General features: G+C 37.6%; 1 protein-coding gene across 1 annotated transcript; it reads left to right on the top strand.

Annotated features, from left to right (window-relative positions):
- The first annotated feature begins 833 nt into the window (after positions 1-833).
- LOC149553387 (auxin response factor 1-like) lies at positions 834-7,571 on the top strand. Its single transcript, XM_089788853.1, has 14 exons — positions 834-1,141; positions 1,233-1,342; positions 1,486-1,584; positions 1,754-1,810; positions 2,471-2,629; positions 2,923-3,007; positions 3,933-4,023; positions 4,131-4,295; positions 4,561-4,680; positions 4,765-4,840; positions 4,947-5,109; positions 5,212-6,197; positions 6,288-6,478; positions 6,665-7,571. The coding sequence occupies exons 1-14, from the start codon at positions 1,066-1,068 to the stop codon at positions 6,852-6,854; spliced, it is 2,568 nt and encodes an 855-aa protein (XP_089644979.1). The 5' UTR covers positions 834-1,065; the 3' UTR covers positions 6,855-7,571.
- The last annotated feature ends 9,629 nt before the right edge of the window (positions 7,572-17,200 follow it).

The raw sequence follows: 17,200 nt of genomic DNA, 5'->3' as shown, positions 1-17,200 counted from the left end.
CTAATGAAACAAAAAAGAAAAAATAAATTTAAACAAATTCTTAGTGCAAGCTCACCCTATAAAGAGCTAAATTCTAAATCTTCAAGCTTAGCTCTTGTTTTACTAGACTAAACTCTCGATTCCTCCATTTACACAAAATAACAAGTAGAAAGGGATATCGTAAACATGACAAGCTTAAGATCCTCAATCTAATTGGAATGAAAAAGAAAAGAAATCAATCATGATAGTAATTTAAGCAAACTCTTAAAGGAGGGACTCCCCCTATAAAGAACTTAAACTTCAAAATGTCAAACTAAACTTGATTTCATGAACAAAACTCTGAGCTAAATTCTCAATTCTTATAAATACAGATAAATAATAATAATAATTTGAACAAACCCAAGACAACCCACAAGCAAGTGGAAGTAGGGTGGCCTCACATGAGGGCCCTTGGGATTGTGAATGGACTTACAACCTAACCCCTAGAAGAACACTCTATGACCCATCCATGACCCCTACATCATGATCCTAATTATTATAGTTAATCATCAATTAAACAAACTTAATGACCCGAATGAAATCAAATGGGGGTATGAATAAGGACAGATGCGGCAGCCCCGGCGCCGAAGCTGCAAAGGCCGTAACGCCCGTTAACCCCCGTGCAGGGGGACCATTTAACTCCACTCTAACCCCACCCTCCTGTCCCGCGGTTAAGTTTATCAGTACAGCGGTAAGCAGCCACATAATACAGAGCGAATCAAATAAATAAATGTATATTTATTTATTTTATGGAAGAAAGAGACATTTTAATCGAGTGCCAAACAAATAGATGGAAGAAGTTGTTTGTCTCAAATAGCGCAAAAAACTCTGTGCCCCCTACACTGATTCACTCACTCCCTCCTTCCCTCACGTCGCGGGTTCGATTCCCCGCCATGTTTTCGGAAAAATATCCACACAAGAGCACACGTAATATTATAATACAAAAGGCACGCAGGAGTTGAAGGAAGGAATGCAGTTTGTAGCAGGAAGAAGAAAGGAGGAGAAGGATATAACAAGCCGGTGGTCGCGGGATCGAGTTTCGGCAATATGCCTTACGCAGACCACAGCTTGAACATGTCGTGTGCGTTTCAGAACAATAATTGTCCACCTCCGTTGTCATCTGGTGAGTGTGGAGTTGCTGATTTGCTGCATTGTGATGGTTAATTGTTGTATGTACTGGTGCTGACGATAAGCCCCTGGTTGAATGCCTGTAGCGGAGGATGCACTGTACGAGCAACTGTGGAACGCTTGTGCCGGGCCGCTGGTTACCGTTCCGCAGGTTGGAGAGCGCGTGTATTACTTCCCGCAGGGGCACATGGAGCAGGTCTGTGGCTTTCAATTTTTGTCAATTTGGTGCTGCATTTGGTTCCTGGGAAGGGAATTGTGTTTTGGGGGAGGGAATTGTGAGGGGATTTGGTGGTGTTTGGAAGGCGCGCGTTGTTGTTTTTATTTATCTTTTGGTTGCAGGTTGAGGCCTCGACGAACCAGGGGGCTGATCAGCAGCAGATGCCGCAGTATAATCTGCCTTCCAGGATTCTGTGCAAAGTTATCAATATACAATTGCGGGTGTGTTTCAGTCTGATTTCGGTTTATTCAGCTGCAAGAGCTTTGATTGTTGTCGATTTTGGATGTGTTGTTATGTTCTGGTTGTGTGATTTTGTCGAGTGGAGTACGACATATGTTGACTTTGTTGTTTTGACGATACCGGGTTTTTTTTGGCTTCTGTTTGTTTCAGGCCGAGCCTGATACAGATGAAGTTTTTGCTCAAATTACTCTTGTTCCTGAGACAGAGGTAAGCTCCTTGGTACAGATTCTTTGTGTTTACGGACGGCTTAATGTTTACTTGCAATGGGGGCATGTGTGGCTTTGCACGATCCCTTCCGGCGTTGTTTGGGGATTAGGCATAAAAAGTTTCAAGCGTTTCTCCTATTCTGGGTTAACAAATTTTGCGTTGATTGGAAATCTTGACAGCCCTGATGTTGTTCCTGTTTGCATGATTATGCAGTTGAAAGAATTCCTGATGTTTTATATATTATCTGTATTAGGTGATTGGATTGTTATGTTTTCTGTCTTAGAGTATTGTTTGGTATAAATGATTCCTAATAGCTTTCGTGTTGTGTGTTCAACGATAAAACTTGCTTTGAAGACATTTCGAGTAGTTCCTTTTCTGCCTAGGATGAGTATGTGGTTCTAACCGTTTTTGTTAGCTCTGTTGTCATCTGCCTTGGAAGATTTTGCGGTTCTAAGTTCCTCTGAGACCTTTGCTATTCTCTGTGTTAAATAACCTGAAGCGTCTCGGATGTCATTGTTCTCCTCTCCAAGCATATCTGATTCCTCATGTTTTCTGTATTAGCTGATAAAATAGTTTAAACCATTAATGATTGCTTCGGTGCCGTGCATGAGTTTTTGGTATAGAATTTTTCTGATGGCTCTAATGGTGTCTGCTTTGCAGCATAACGATTCATCGTCACCTGATGGTGAATCTCTGTCAGCCTCGCCGTATAGGCCTCGTGTGCATTCATTTTGCAAGACACTTACAGCCTCGGATACAAGCACCCATGGAGGATTCTCAGTTCTCAGAAGGCATGCTGATGAATGCTTACCACCGCTAGTAGGTTTCTTGGGTGCCCTATTACTTTCTTGCTTCAAGAGATCTATTAGCCATAGTTTTTACACGCCTGCTTGAGTTTAGGTTTTTTCGCTCAACAGAGGATGTATACCACAGCACTGACCCATGCATCTCTTTTCCCCGGGGTGGTATTTTGGGTTTTTGTCAAATAGCCTTGAAGGACATTTTTTTTTTCACGTCTAAAATTTCTAATTGGATATATGATTCTCACATTGCTCAGTGCATATATTGCTTACCGTGCAAGACTGATGCATTTTCCTTCTCATTCTGTGCAGGATATGAGTCAGCAGCCTCCAGCGCAAGAGTTGGTGGCTAAGGATCTTCATGGAACAGAATGGCGCTTTCGCCACATCTTCCGTGGTGAGTTTGTCTAATTTTTTTTAATCTACGCTTTCCGAGTTTTAAACTAGGAAATCTGTTATTGAAAGCTGGGTGTCCTGAACTACCTTCTTATGATGTATAATCTAATAATGTTCTTACCGGGTATTATTATGCTTCTAGGTTTGTCTTTAAAGACTATCTACCCCTAATAGAACCATCAATGCGATTCTTTGAACCCTTGCCTACCTTCTTGTTGAAGCTCAGCCTCCACGAGATTCTCTTAGCATCATATAATTTTTCGGTGTACCGGTTTTGTGATTAGGCACTTAAAGACCCTTAAGTCTATATGCCAGGATCTGAAAAGATTGCAAAACAGTGATTGACATTTATCACAGCCCTTGCTGGAAGGAAAGTAAACTGCTTAGACTAAAATTTTGCTAGTTCCTCTGCTGTTTGGCATGCTGTTTTACATACACATATAAATGCATAGAAAGGAGACTTAAAATGACATTTTAGTGACCAGTGGTAGTCTGGATAAAATAAGAATGTAGATAAAGATATTATTTTATTTTTCAGTCGGCTATTAAGTTTAAACAAATGATGTTTTATCTTCAGGTTCCCAGGAAATCTATCTACAATTGGCTAGTCATTTCCGGAAACACATTGACATACCTTTTATATCTTGTTAGTAGTAATTGATGCAATCTTAGCGAACTGTAAGCTTCATTTGGGCACAGTGCTTAAGAATATCCATAAATTCAAAATGGGATGTGTAAGATGAGCTCTTCAAATAACACATAACTTATTTCTGTTTAGCTAGTTCAATTGAAACCTGGCTAGCTGACCATAGAGTCTAGGATTTGCAGACCTTGGCTCTTTGGGTGGTGCCAACTGGTTTCTGAGGACAAAATCACTGCAGAAGCTGTTTGACTCTAATAAATCCTGTATTTGCACAAAATGGCAGGGCAGCCAAGGAGGCATTTGCTTACCACTGGATGGAGTGTATTTGTTAGTTCCAAAAGGCTCGTAGCAGGGGACGCATTCATCTTTCTAAGGTATTTAAATACTTTCAGCAGCTATTGTGCACATAAACTAACTGTTGTTTCAGACCATCATCTCAGTCAAATGCTGTCCTTGTTAATCACCGTTTTTTGGTGTTTAGGGGAGAAACTGGAGAACTACGGGTTGGAGTCAGGCGAGCTATGCGACAGATGAATAATATGCCATCATCTGTTTTATCTAGTCACTGTATGCACGTGGGTGTTATTGCAACAGCATCCCACGCAGTTTTAACACATACATTGTTCACTGTCTATTATAAACCAAGGTAGGCTGTCTTGAGACATGTAGCTTCATTCTGTTGGTGCAACTCTCTTCTGTCAATATGAAAGAAACATTTTTGTTATGCCTTTTTTCATTCTAAATGTGTTTTTCCTGCTTGAAAAGTTTTTTGAATTGAACTTTAATTACACTAAGTTCTGTTCTGTGCTTGGTGTTTCTCATGGAATAACTAGAATCAATGCACTGATACACTTTATGGTGAATTGGCTTGATTGCATCTCTTTGATTTGCGTTCTTGAAATTCTCAACAGGGTCAGCCCTTCCGAGTTTATTGTTCCTTATGCCAAATATGCGGAGACATTCAACAGTAATGTGTCTGTCGGAATGCGTTTCAAGATGAGATTTGAGGGCGAGGATGCTCCTGAGAGGAGGTTTGCATTGATTAATATGGCTTTTATATTGTAGCTGATCAATTGTTGAAGCTTTTGTTCAATTTCTTTCCTGTTGGGTTGTAGGTTTAGTGGTACCATCATTGGTATAGGTGATGTTGATCCAGTGAGATGGCCAGGTTCAGCATGGAGGTCCCTTAAGGTGCCATGGACTATCCAACCACCACAACCTTTGTGTGCTTATGGATTTCCTATTTTGGGACGTGCAATTTTATACTGTATTTAATGCATGCAGCTGTTTCATTCAGGTGCAATGGGATGAGAACTCAATGGTTCCTCGTCCAGAAAGGGTTTCACCATGGGAAATCGAGCCATTTGTGGCGCCGGTTTCACTGAATCCTTTGCCTGCACCAAGGAGCAAGAGACCTAGAGCAAATACACTTCCAGTCTCTTCAGATATATCAATTTTGGGTAAGAGTTTCAATAGATTTATCAAACATTTAAATATAAATCTGGATATCTACAATTGCAATTTCCAAGTATCATAATCTGCCACAATATGTGTTCTTGTAGGTTCAAGTCAGGCCTCTGGTGATTCTATGCAGGTTCCCCGATTTGGTAGGGTCTTGCAAGGTCAAGAGGCAAGGACCTTGGGATCAGGTGACAAAGATGCAGAAAACACCCATAGTTCAGTGATGTGGGGATCCAAATTGGAAGAATTTACAGCAGATGATCTAGGAGCAGTACGAAGATTGGGAACTGAAAATTGGTTGCATGTGCTGAAGAACCAATTGCACTTCGCTGATGGCTTTGCTGGTCTTCAGGGTGCGGGGGAGGTTTTAGAATTCAGAATGCCATATGTAAACCAAAACATGGCAAACTACCACAAGTATAAGCCCCTAAGGAAACAGTATAACCATCCAGAAGATAATAATTGTGAATCGTCAGGGACAGATCTCCACTTGTCAAGTATGCCATCAAGAATGTTGTCCTATAATGCACAGAATGATAAAGAATCAGAGTCAAAGTATGCTGCAATTGCTTCCAAACAAGGTTCATTAGCACTGCGGGATGGCTCAGATGGCGCCCCAGTTGTTCCTAGCTTTGGAGCTAAAGAGTCACCAGGGAGCTGGATCAGGTCCCTAATTTCTTCATCACAACCAGAGGTTTCACTGCAAGCAGGCACAGGAAATGTTGAGTGTGACAAGATCATGCAACATGGTAATCAGGGAACCAACGTGCATCAAGCTGGCTTGCCTTCCAGAGAAATGTATAAAGATAAGGGGCTTGAAGCTGGTGCATTTCCTGCCAAATTGTTTGGTGTTCCTCTCATTGATAGTATGCATCTAACAGGTGGAAAGATGGGAGAGAGCATGGAGCCTGTTGCTGAAGCTGCATGCACAAATCCATCACAATCTGCAGGGTCTGAGCAGCAGTTAGAGCCATTAAAGGTTGTAAAATCTGATCCAACTCCAAGTACAGAGGCAAAATTTACTCAAATGTTGCCAAAAGAAACCTGTGGCAAGATCTTGAATAATCCTACAAGGAGCTGCACTAAGGTATCACTTTGGGATGCAGAAAATTGCTTATTTGAAGGACATTTAAGGTAACCATCATTTTCATTTGTGTTGGTTTCTCTTACTTTTCAGGTTCACAAGCAAGGTAGTGCACTTGGGAGGGCAGTTGACCTGACAAAGTTTGAAGGGTATGCTGAGCTCATTCATGAGCTTGAACACATGTTCTCCATAGAAGGAGAACTGCAGGACCATAGTAGAGGGTGGCGGGTGGTCTACACTGACGATGAAGGTGACATGATGCTTGTGGGAGACGATCCATGGCAGTAAGTTCAATACATTACATTCTACTGTTTTGATCTGACTGAAATGATTATTGATTAGAGAGATCAGATTTCCACAATCCATTGAAATTAATGGAATGATTTTTATTGATTTTTTTATATTGTTCAAGTTGAGTTTTGGATTTTGTGACCAAGTTTATTAATATATGCTTTTTTATTTTACTACAGGGAATTCTGTAGCATTGTGCGTAAAATTTTCATTTATACTTCTGAAGAGGTTGAGAAAATGACACCTCGGAGTATGAAGCTTCAAGGAAGCTCTGAAGATTTAGCAGGTGCAAGAGAAACATCCAGGTGCTCTGATCTTGCAGAAACCACCATTCCTTCATCTGCTGCAGAACTGAAATCCAATGTCTGAAGCATTTTCACGATTCTTCGAGGCTTCTCATTCATCAGTTTGCAAATATTGGTTATCTAGGATGATGGATAAGAGACGAGGGACTTAGGGATGTGTAAAATTAGATTCGGACTCTATCAGCAGTAAGATTTTCAGCTTCAGTTTTGAAATTTGAAGGCACCCATGATCCCTATAACGACAGGGACATGGTGTTATTGGAAGAACTGTTTTTGTACCAGCTGTTAACTATTTCTAGGGAAATGATTCCCCAGTTTTGATCTCAGTATAATCCTTAAATGAACCGATATAGTTGGCAATCATATATTAACCATTATATGGGGATTGCCGACAAAGTACAGAGGAAAGATGTTTTGAATTCTGTTTCTATGATGCTTTTGGACAATTTAGGCTACTAACGATGTTGCGAGATCATACTCTCCTGTTTAGGCTGTTCACTTGGTTGCGGTTGAACTCAACCGACTCCTTAGTTTTGTCTTGAGCCTATGCGTCGTTTGGTTAAAGCCACCGTAAAAAAAAATATCCCTGGCAAGAAAGGGAGCATGCCTATTAACTGGGAGACGTTATGTAACGTAGGCTGATGGTTGCTTTTGGCCATATGCTTCACCCGCTTGAATTATCTGGGCAAGAGGCAATCTTCTACTGTCCGGCTGTAAAATTCATGTATCTAATACCCAATTAATAAAAATGTACACTCCGCATTGTACCCGAGTTAAATAACGTGCTTGCTTAGGTTCACCAAATTTACCTAATGTTTAAGAATTTCTAATGCATGTTATGATGATAAAGAATGTTGGCCGGTTCCGATGCAATATATGGATTAACATACGAAAATCTCTTATAATAAAAAGAAATACAAATCTCTTTTTCTTTTTAAGATTTTAGTGAAGCAGAAGTTTTTCCAGGACAGGCAAATAATGAATCGCTGAATCTATTTTTTTCTCTTCTGACACATTAAAATAATATCAATTAGAACTTTTAAGTGTCTTTGACGGACTCATTATCAGTACTGTATTTGCCTATCCGGACTTTTAATGCAAAAGCTTTTCGAGAGTTATGACCTTTGAAGCTTTAAGTAAATCATGTAGGGGATTTTGGGTTTCTTTCTTTAAGGTATAACAAGCCTATTATTTAGCAGGTAAAAGTTACTACGGTGCTACATGTACCGAATTGGGTTTCTCAGCTGCTCATAATTTCAACTATGTTCCTCGCTTACAGGAAACAACACTGCCTACAGATCTAGACAAGGGTGTCATAGTCTGGAGTCTGGACCTTCATCCCCTTTTGATGGTTTTCTTTTTGCCGTTAGTGCCTTTTTGATAGGTTTCGTTTCGCTGCAAACCCCTTTCTAAATCCGTTTTTGGGTGCATCCAATCATGGCATAATTTTGCCTCCACGCAAGCACCTTTATGCTTTTTTCATGCTTTATGCCATTCATCGTCTCTACAAAGAAACATTTCTGGATTCTCCTCTAAGAAACTATTTTTACTCGGTCTGTAAGGTTTTACCTATCTGACCTGCATATGCAACCAACTGCACCATTTTAAGGTGCGTATTTTTCAAATTGCAAAGAGAGCGGCAACTTCTGATAACACTAGAACTCTTAAAACTAGCAGACATCCTGATAAACAGGTCTATCATGGAGGATATAAATTTGACCCCATGCTTCCGTTCAGCGAAGGTAGTTCACTTTTTCTTCGCAACAACCTGTCTGTTGGAATGTGTCTTGTCAATTTCTGTGGGGAATTCTCAAACGTAGCCCAACACTTGTGGTCTTACTCGTTGAGCCATATGAAAATGTGATCATGTTTACCGTGTGACTGACATAGCAACATTTTAGTTGGTTACTGGTATCTTTGTCGGAGTTTTAGCCATTCCTATTTTGAGCAGCTGAGAAATCATGCACCTGAAGCTGCTGAGTAGGTGGTTATAAACAGTCCGATTAGTTATTTTAAAGTGAAATTTTGCTTAATCTGTGTCAATGTTTGATATGGTTTACTTTTATGTCTAGTTTTTTTGGTTTGGATTGTGTGAAATTTTTAGAATCACACGTAATCCCAGTTATCCTGATGATGGATCACACTATAATACAAAATAATCCAAAATGTTGAATAAAAAAAATTCACAAATGGAAATCAGAGACACTAAACATAAATCAAATACATTGTAGAAACCTGAAATTCTTAATGATTTACTTTTGTTCTGAAGGATATACAATAGTTATTGAGTACTACGGGGCTTGGTTCCTCCCTATGAGGGAGGGTTGTGGGATTCCTGAGAGTTTTATCTCGAGAAGGCTTCATAAATATTTAACGCTTGTGCCATTGTACCCAACCAGTGATTAATTAGTAAGTATGAGGTTTATTATTGCATTGTCATCTTCCACAAGCATCATCTCCCTCTCATCGCCATTGTACACAACCAGTCATCGCCTACTAGGATCCTGTCGTACTTCTTCAATGTATAAGATGCGCACTTGGAGTCATTAATAAGATCGATATAGCCATCAATATTTTTAGGTCATTGCCCTCTGCTATTCACACAGACTTCCTTGCGGACTTGAATGACAATAAAGACAGTCTACAAAAATGAGTATTCTCTGACACACAAAGGGGTCTAAAAAAGATATGTTTCTGATCATTCTAATCATATAGCCTAATGCAATTTTAATCTTGATTATTACTCAATGTTTAGCTCCCTGAACCTCTGTTTGTCATGAAGACATGGGACTTGTGAAATGTCCCTTTTTTGATTTTACATGATATTTCAAGCTTCAAATCAGATTTTTAAAACCAAACAACCAATATTACAAAGATTCACCAATTTCTCAAATAAACCCAAATCGGGTATGTTCGAAATAGTGCCAAAAAATTTTACAACTTCACAAATTATTAATAAATTTGAAAATGGACATTTTTACAGAAATTTCAGCAGCATAACGGCTTACAAAATGACATTTATAGATCTGTATAACATTTCTAGGAGAAAGTATCCTTACACATTCTAAATTGTTGATCTAACCACTGAGACCTATGACTATGCCTTGTATACTTGTAAAAAAGATTTTCTTTTGAAATTTGAAATAAAATCAGACACTCATTTTTTTTCCAACCAACTCACATCTAGAGCCTTCATCTCCATTCTTCAATATGTATTTCACTATTTCACAAACCTTGTTTGAAACTAATGTCTTTCCAATATCTTCTTCACAACCCTCATGTAAACATGTCAAAAATTTTGATAAACCACCACATTGTATGCACTTCTTATTTCTATAAAACAAACAATCATCATCTCCAGGACATAAGAATTGATCTAGTAACGATCTTGATGATTTTGGAAGGCAAGTAGCACCACAAATTTCCAATGTTTCAATAGTATGCAAGGAAGAACAGATAGAGCATAATACTTCATGATGCATAGAAAACTCCACATGATATTTGCAACATGTATCTCAAATCTTAAGAGGCACACAATAAAATGGTTGCATTGATTCAAAAGCCCTTTTTGATATATGTAATATTGGATTAGTCTCACAAAATTGTTGGAACAAAATTATTTGATTTACCTTCAAATAATGTTTTGGATGTGGGATATGACCTTTATTGCCAATTCTCAACTTCAAAACATCCTTCACATTTGGTGACACTCTTGAGCTAGAGTGCCAAAATTGTGCAATTTGTTCCTTCATACCCTTTGTTAGTTTCTTATCAAAACGTGGAAGTCTCCTACAATAAACCCATGTATCAATTTTAAGAGGATCCTCAAGACTCTCTCTTCTTTTAAGTCCTCTACTAAAATTCGTACGACTTATTTTTAAGTTAACAAGAGTTTGTCTAATGAATCTCTCTTTTCTCAAATGATGACTTACCAAGAAAGTTGTAACAACCCTACAAGTAGCTGTCTTGTCCTTTTCAATGCTATTTTTTCCTATGCTATTGAGAGTAGTGAAAATATTCTTCACAATAATGACACTTCTCTCAATTTTCTTGTTCACACAAATTTTCATTTTTGATAGCATGTCTTTATTTTTTCATCCTTAACAATTGCACAAAAAGTTGGCATTGCTCCAACAATGTTTGGAGGCCACAGTGGAAGATCTAGCAGACGATCTTATGGAGGCCGTAATGATGATCAAAAGAACAAGGATGAGGCTGAAATTAGCAGTTAGAACCAAAGGGGAGATAATTTCAATTGTTTCCATGATCAAAGCAATAGAGATTAGAGAGGAAGAGGTAGAGGAAAATGATCTGGATGAGGAGTCTTTAGTGAGAAATGTTTTCACTACAGAGAAGAAGGGCATAGAGTATTTGAATGTCCCAACGTTAAGGAAGGACAAATTGAAGAACAAAAGGCCCAAAAGAACAACAATGAGGCTGAAATTAGCAGTTAGAACCAAAGGGGAGACAATTTCAATCATTTCCATGATCAAAGCAATAGAGATTAGAGAGGAAGAGGTAGAGGACAATGATCTAGATGAGGAGGCTTCGGTGACAAATGTTTAGACTACAGAGAAGAAGGGTATAGAGTGTTTGAATGTCCCAATGTTAAGGAAGGAAAAATTGAAGAATAAAAGGCCAGGCTAGAGTTGCACATGTTAATGAAGATGCCAAATCCTCACATTCTAAAGATGCTAAAAGAGGAGAAGTCCTAGTTAATAGAAGAGTCCTGTTGAGTGGTGATAATGAACTTGATCAAAGAAGGAGCTTGTTTCACACAAGGTGCAGATGTGAAGATAAGTGTTGTGATGTGATCATTGATGGTGGAAGTACAAAAAATATGGTGTCATAAATGATGGTCACCAATTTGAAGCTGAAGAGACCGAAACACTCGCGTCCATACCATATTGCTTGGGTGTAACATGACCATAAGGCCATGGTCAATGAGCATTGTTCAGTGAAGTTCAAGATTGGAAGCTACCAAGATGAGGTACTTTGTGATATCATACCTATGGACATATGTCACATGTTTCTAGGTAGGCTGTGGTAGTTTGACAGGCATGCTGTACACAATGTGCGAGAAAATACCTACACTTTGACCAAGGATGGAGTGAAACATAAGTTAAAGCTGTTGAAGGAGAAAGAAGAAAAGGTATGTAGTGCTTCTAGAATATGTTTTGTTGATGGAAAAGAGTTTCTCAAAGGTATGAAGCATGAGCATATGTGTTTTTCTATAATTCCAAAAGATAGTAAAGAAGAAGTAGAGGATAGTAAAGAAGAAGTAGAGGAGGTACTTGTAGAAGTTGTAGATATGTTGGGAGATTTTTTTGATATTGTATCAGATAATGTACCTGATGGATTACCCCCAATGAGGAAGATCAATCACTAGATGGGTTTGGCTCCAGAAGCCAGTTTTCCAAACAAGGTAGTGCATAGAATGACACCAACTAAAAGTGAAGAGTTGAACAGACAAGTTCATGAGTTGTTGCAAAAGGGGCTGATTCAAAAGAGTCTAAGTCCATGTGCTATACCAGCCATATTAACATCAAAGAAGAATGGAGAATGGAGGATGTGCATAGATTCTTGCATTACCAACAAGATCACAATCACGTGCAAATTTCCATTGCAAAGGATGGAAGACATTACAAATTGTTTGAGTGGAGTTGAGTATTTCACAAAGATAGATTTGAAGAGTGGTTACTATTAGATTCACATCAGAGAAGGTGATGAGTGGAAGACTGCTTTCAAGAAAAAAGGACTGTATGAGTGGTTAATCATGCCTTTTGGGCTAACTAACACCAAGTACTTTCATGAGGCTCATGAATGAGGTACTGAAGGAGTTTTTGGGTAAGTTTGTTATTGTTTACCTAAATAATATTTTGATCTTTAGTGGGACATTGAAGGATCATTTGATCCATATTTGCAAGGTGTTTGATAAGTTGAGGGAAGAAAAGTTGCTAATAAACCTAAAGAAGTGCAATTTTGTAAAGAAGGAGTTGGTGTACTTGGGATTTGTAATCTTAGCAGAAGGTCTAAAAATGGACCCAGAGAAAGTGAAGGCTATTCTTGATGGCCTACTCCAAGGAGTGCAACAAAAGCAAGATCTTTTCATGGATTGGCTAGTTTTTACAAAAAGTTCATAAGATGTTTTAGTAGTATTTGTGGACCCCTGCTTGAAACAATGAGAGGAGATAAGAAATAATTTAAGTGGACTATAGGGGTAGATAAGAGTTTTAATCTATTGAAACAAAAATTTATTGAGCAACCTATATTAGCACTTCGTGATTTTAACAAGGTGTTTCAACTAGACTGTGATGCTGGTGGTATTGCAATAGGAGCTGTTATGAGCCAAGAAGGTAGACTTGTTGCTTATTTTTGTGAGAGATTGAATGATGCCAAAAGAAAATATTCTGTTTATGATCAGGAATTTTATGCTACAGTTCAAGCATTGAAGAAGTGTAGACACTGTCTTCTTCTTAAGGAGTTTGTTTTGTATACTAATCATCAAGCTTTGCAATATTTAAATAGTCAAGGAAAATTGAACCAAAGGCATTCAAAGTGGGTTGATTTTTTGTAAAGTTATACATTTGTTTTTAAACATAGGAGTGAGAAGTCTAACAAAGTTGTAGATGCTCTTAGTAGAAGACAACTTTTACTGACAGAAATGTAGATAGAGGTGGTTGGGTTCAAGGAACTCAGTACTTTGTATCTAGATGATCCTGATTTTGGTGAAGCATGGAAGGCTTGTATAGAACCTGTTATACTTGATAGGACAAAGTGGTTGGATTTCATGATCCAGGATAGTATGTTGTTCAAAGGAATCCAATTGTGCATTCCTAGAAGTTGAATGAGAGATAATCTCATCAAGGAGAAGCATAGTGGAGGATTGGCTAGACATTTTGGTAGAGATAAAATGATAGCTTTGGTTGTTGAGAATTATTACTGGCCATAGTTGCAGCAGGATTTGAAGAAGTTTTTATAGGGTTGCAGAGTATGTCAGATGGTGAAAGGAGTGAAGCAAAATACAAGGTTGTATCAACCATTACCCGTAACAAAGAAACTATGGGAGGATGTCAGCATAGATTTTGTTCTTGGATTACTGAGGATACATCATGGGCATGATTCTATTTTTGTGGTGGTTGACAAGTTTGCAAAGATGACACATTTTATTCCTTGCAAGAAGACTAGTGATGTTGTTCATATGGAAGAGTTATTTTTTAGAGAAGTGGTGAGACTACATGGTCTTCCATAGAGTATATTTTCAGATCGAGATACCAAATTTGTTGGGTATTTGTGGAGTACATTGTGGAAGAAAGTGAAGACAGAGTTGAAGTTCAGTTCATCACATCATCCATAGACTGATGGATAGATAAAAGTTGTGAATCATAGTTTGGAAAACTTGGCTGAGATGTTTGGTTGGAGACAAGCCAAAAGGATGGGATCTAATTTTAGCACATGCAAAATTTTTATATAATAGTTCCGTGAACATGAGTACTAGTAAATCACCATTCCAGATTGTAGATGGGAGTAGTCCTGGAAATGCTTCTGAATTGAGGCAGTTGGATAAAGGAGACATAAGTAGTGCTAAAGAAGAATAATTTGCTAAACATTTGAAGAACATCCATGAGGAGGTGAAGAAACACATCATAAAGATGAATACACAATATAAGGCTAAGGAAGATGTGAAAAGGAGGTATAAGAAATTTCAGATTGAAGATGAAGTCATGGTTCATTTGAGAAAATAACATTTTCTAGTGGGTGCATATAATAAGTTGAAGATGAAGAAATTTGGACTATGCAAGATAATGAAAAAGCATGATTCTAGAAATGCTTATGAAGTGGAGTTTTCTACTAAATTAAATATTTCACCAGTATTTAATATTTTAGATTTGACAAAGTATTATGAAGGAGGTGATGGAGATGAAGTTGTAAGCATAGTGGAGTATTCCAACAATTAGTTCGGCTACAAAGGAGATTGAGGAGATACTGGAAATTCATGTTGGCAAAAGTACAAGGAACAAAACTTATGAGAAATACTTGGTCAAATGGAAAGGGAGGCTAGTAGAGGATTCATCATGGCTAGCAAGGGAGGAGGTTCAATGTCTTGGTTTTCCTCTGAACACCTAAGACGTGACAAAATCACTTCTCAAATTACCTTGGGTGTCTGATGTAGGAGCATCCTGGGTGTAAGAGAAATCTTGCATCACCCAAAAATATTTTCTTTTCAATATTTTCAATTTTAATAAGGACTAGAAGACAGGGTGGTTACTATTTATGGGAACTTGCTATTTTTAGTGAGTTTTTCATATGAGCTTGCAACATTCTCATTTTCTACAAGGTTCATTTTAGAGTTATAAGCATACCATAAAAATCTCATTACTCTAGCTTAAGTATCAGAGAAGTTATTGCAAATTTTTGGTGAAAATATTTGTAGAAAAATCTTTAGGCTCACCATTGGAGGCTTTAGAGTTCCTGAATGAGGTCCAAAAAATCAAAGAAAAGGTGTTTGCACCATTTCGAGTCTATAGATCATGAGCTAGTGTTTCCGAAAAGTGGTTATAATAACCAATCAGAGCAACGGTTCATGAGTTGTGGCATTTCAAAGTTGGGCTACTTGAAATATCTAAAATAATTGTCAAAGATGTATTTGGTTGACTCTATATGTATTGTTAGGGTCCGTTGGCGCTAGGTATTAAGTTTCAATGTCTATAACCTTCCTGGGCAACATAAAATTGCCTATTTAAGAAAGGCTTGAACATTGTCTAGGACAACTCTAGGTGGTATTTCACAGCTTAGTCTTGCAAATTATTGTAATGAAGATGCCCATGTGTGTTGGAATTTTGTACTTGTGAATTTGGTAATTTCGCATTTGTGGAGCAAATAAGAAGTCCATATTTTGTTCTCACATTTGCTATTGTTTCTTTGTTTCTATTATTAGTTTATGGTTTTAAGGGAAGAATCCTTCATTAGGAACATATATGGTTTCTAATCTTTCTTTTTTCTTGCAGGTAACACCTGTTAGTGGGGGGCAGAGTGTGGGGGGGGGGGGGGGGGGGGAGGGAGGGGGGGATGAGGCACAACCCATTGACAAGGGAAAGGTAATTAGGTGCTTTTAAAGTGATTAAATATCGATGCATTCTTGTTAAATGTTTGTGCTAATGAAATATAAATACATTCTTTATTGTACAGGGCGTGGCTACTAGTGATAAGTCTAGACAGATTCAACATCATAGACTCTGACATTTCTATTTGCAGCGAGAGCCCCATTGTATGTATGAGTATCATTTATTTATTATTTTCCTTATTTTCACAAAAAAATTCAAAATTGATTCCCATGATATTAACAACTAGGCTTTTGTATCTCATAGGAAACATCTAGTGTACATGAGGCTAGACATTAGAGTTTTGTATCTTTGCTCACGCAACCATTGTATCCAGAGGAGGAGTTGACAAAGGTAAGTTTTAGTTTGAATTCTTGATTATATGTTATAAATTTAGTACTCAATGAATTAGAATATTATACTTTAAGTTGTAGATCCATATGACAACCATACTTGAACATATACATGCCACAATCAACAAGGTTCAAGCATTAACAAGGACATATGATAGGACTCCTAACTACCACAGGAGGTCGGCGAGAGAGGTATTTATTATGAAAGTTAAAAAATATAAATATTCATTAAAAAAATGATCATTATGCATTTGAGTAATTTAATGTTAGATACATAGAAATATATAAATCTTGTAGTCTAACTTTGGGTTTTCCTTTTTTGTTTATGTAGGAGGCATCCGATCCACCTAGTTTAGTGAAGAGGTTGCATTTTGATGATCCACCAATAGCATAGGATAGTATAGTTGTCATAGGATGTGCCATGAGACATTTTGAGATGGCATATGGCACATTGTATGCATAAACATTGATATTATACACATTTTGATGGCATGATTAACCACATTTTCTATATGGATCTATGCATTTTGGTATATATTTGCTTAATTTGTGTATGGATACATGAAATTTGATATATATATATATATATTTGCATAATTTTTCTATGAAGGCACACATTTTGATATACATATTTTTGTCATTTATGTGCACAAGGATATACATATTAATTTAGAATAGTATTGTTCAATTTATCATGGATCATGTGCATTATTCATGTTTATGGAATAATTCAATTTGATCATGTTTGTTATATTCGATTCAAATGCACTGATTTGTGAAGAACATTTTAACAACCTTTAATATCAAATTTTGATGCAATGTTTATTTTGAAATTATATCATCTATGTTTAATTTGAAATTAAGCTTACAATCCCTTAAGATGTCTATGATTAGCCAAATCCATGGCCATTTTGGTCTTAGGAGCCCATCTTTGGTCTTACAAGACACTTCAGTAT

This window comes from Cupressus sempervirens, chromosome 6 (assembly GCF_028749045.1).
Source record: "Cupressus sempervirens isolate cs-2001-9-10 chromosome 6, ASM2874904v1, whole genome shotgun sequence".
NCBI lineage: Eukaryota > Viridiplantae > Streptophyta > Pinopsida > Cupressales > Cupressaceae > Cupressus > Cupressus sempervirens.
This window is presented reverse-complemented; position numbering and strand designations above follow the sequence as displayed.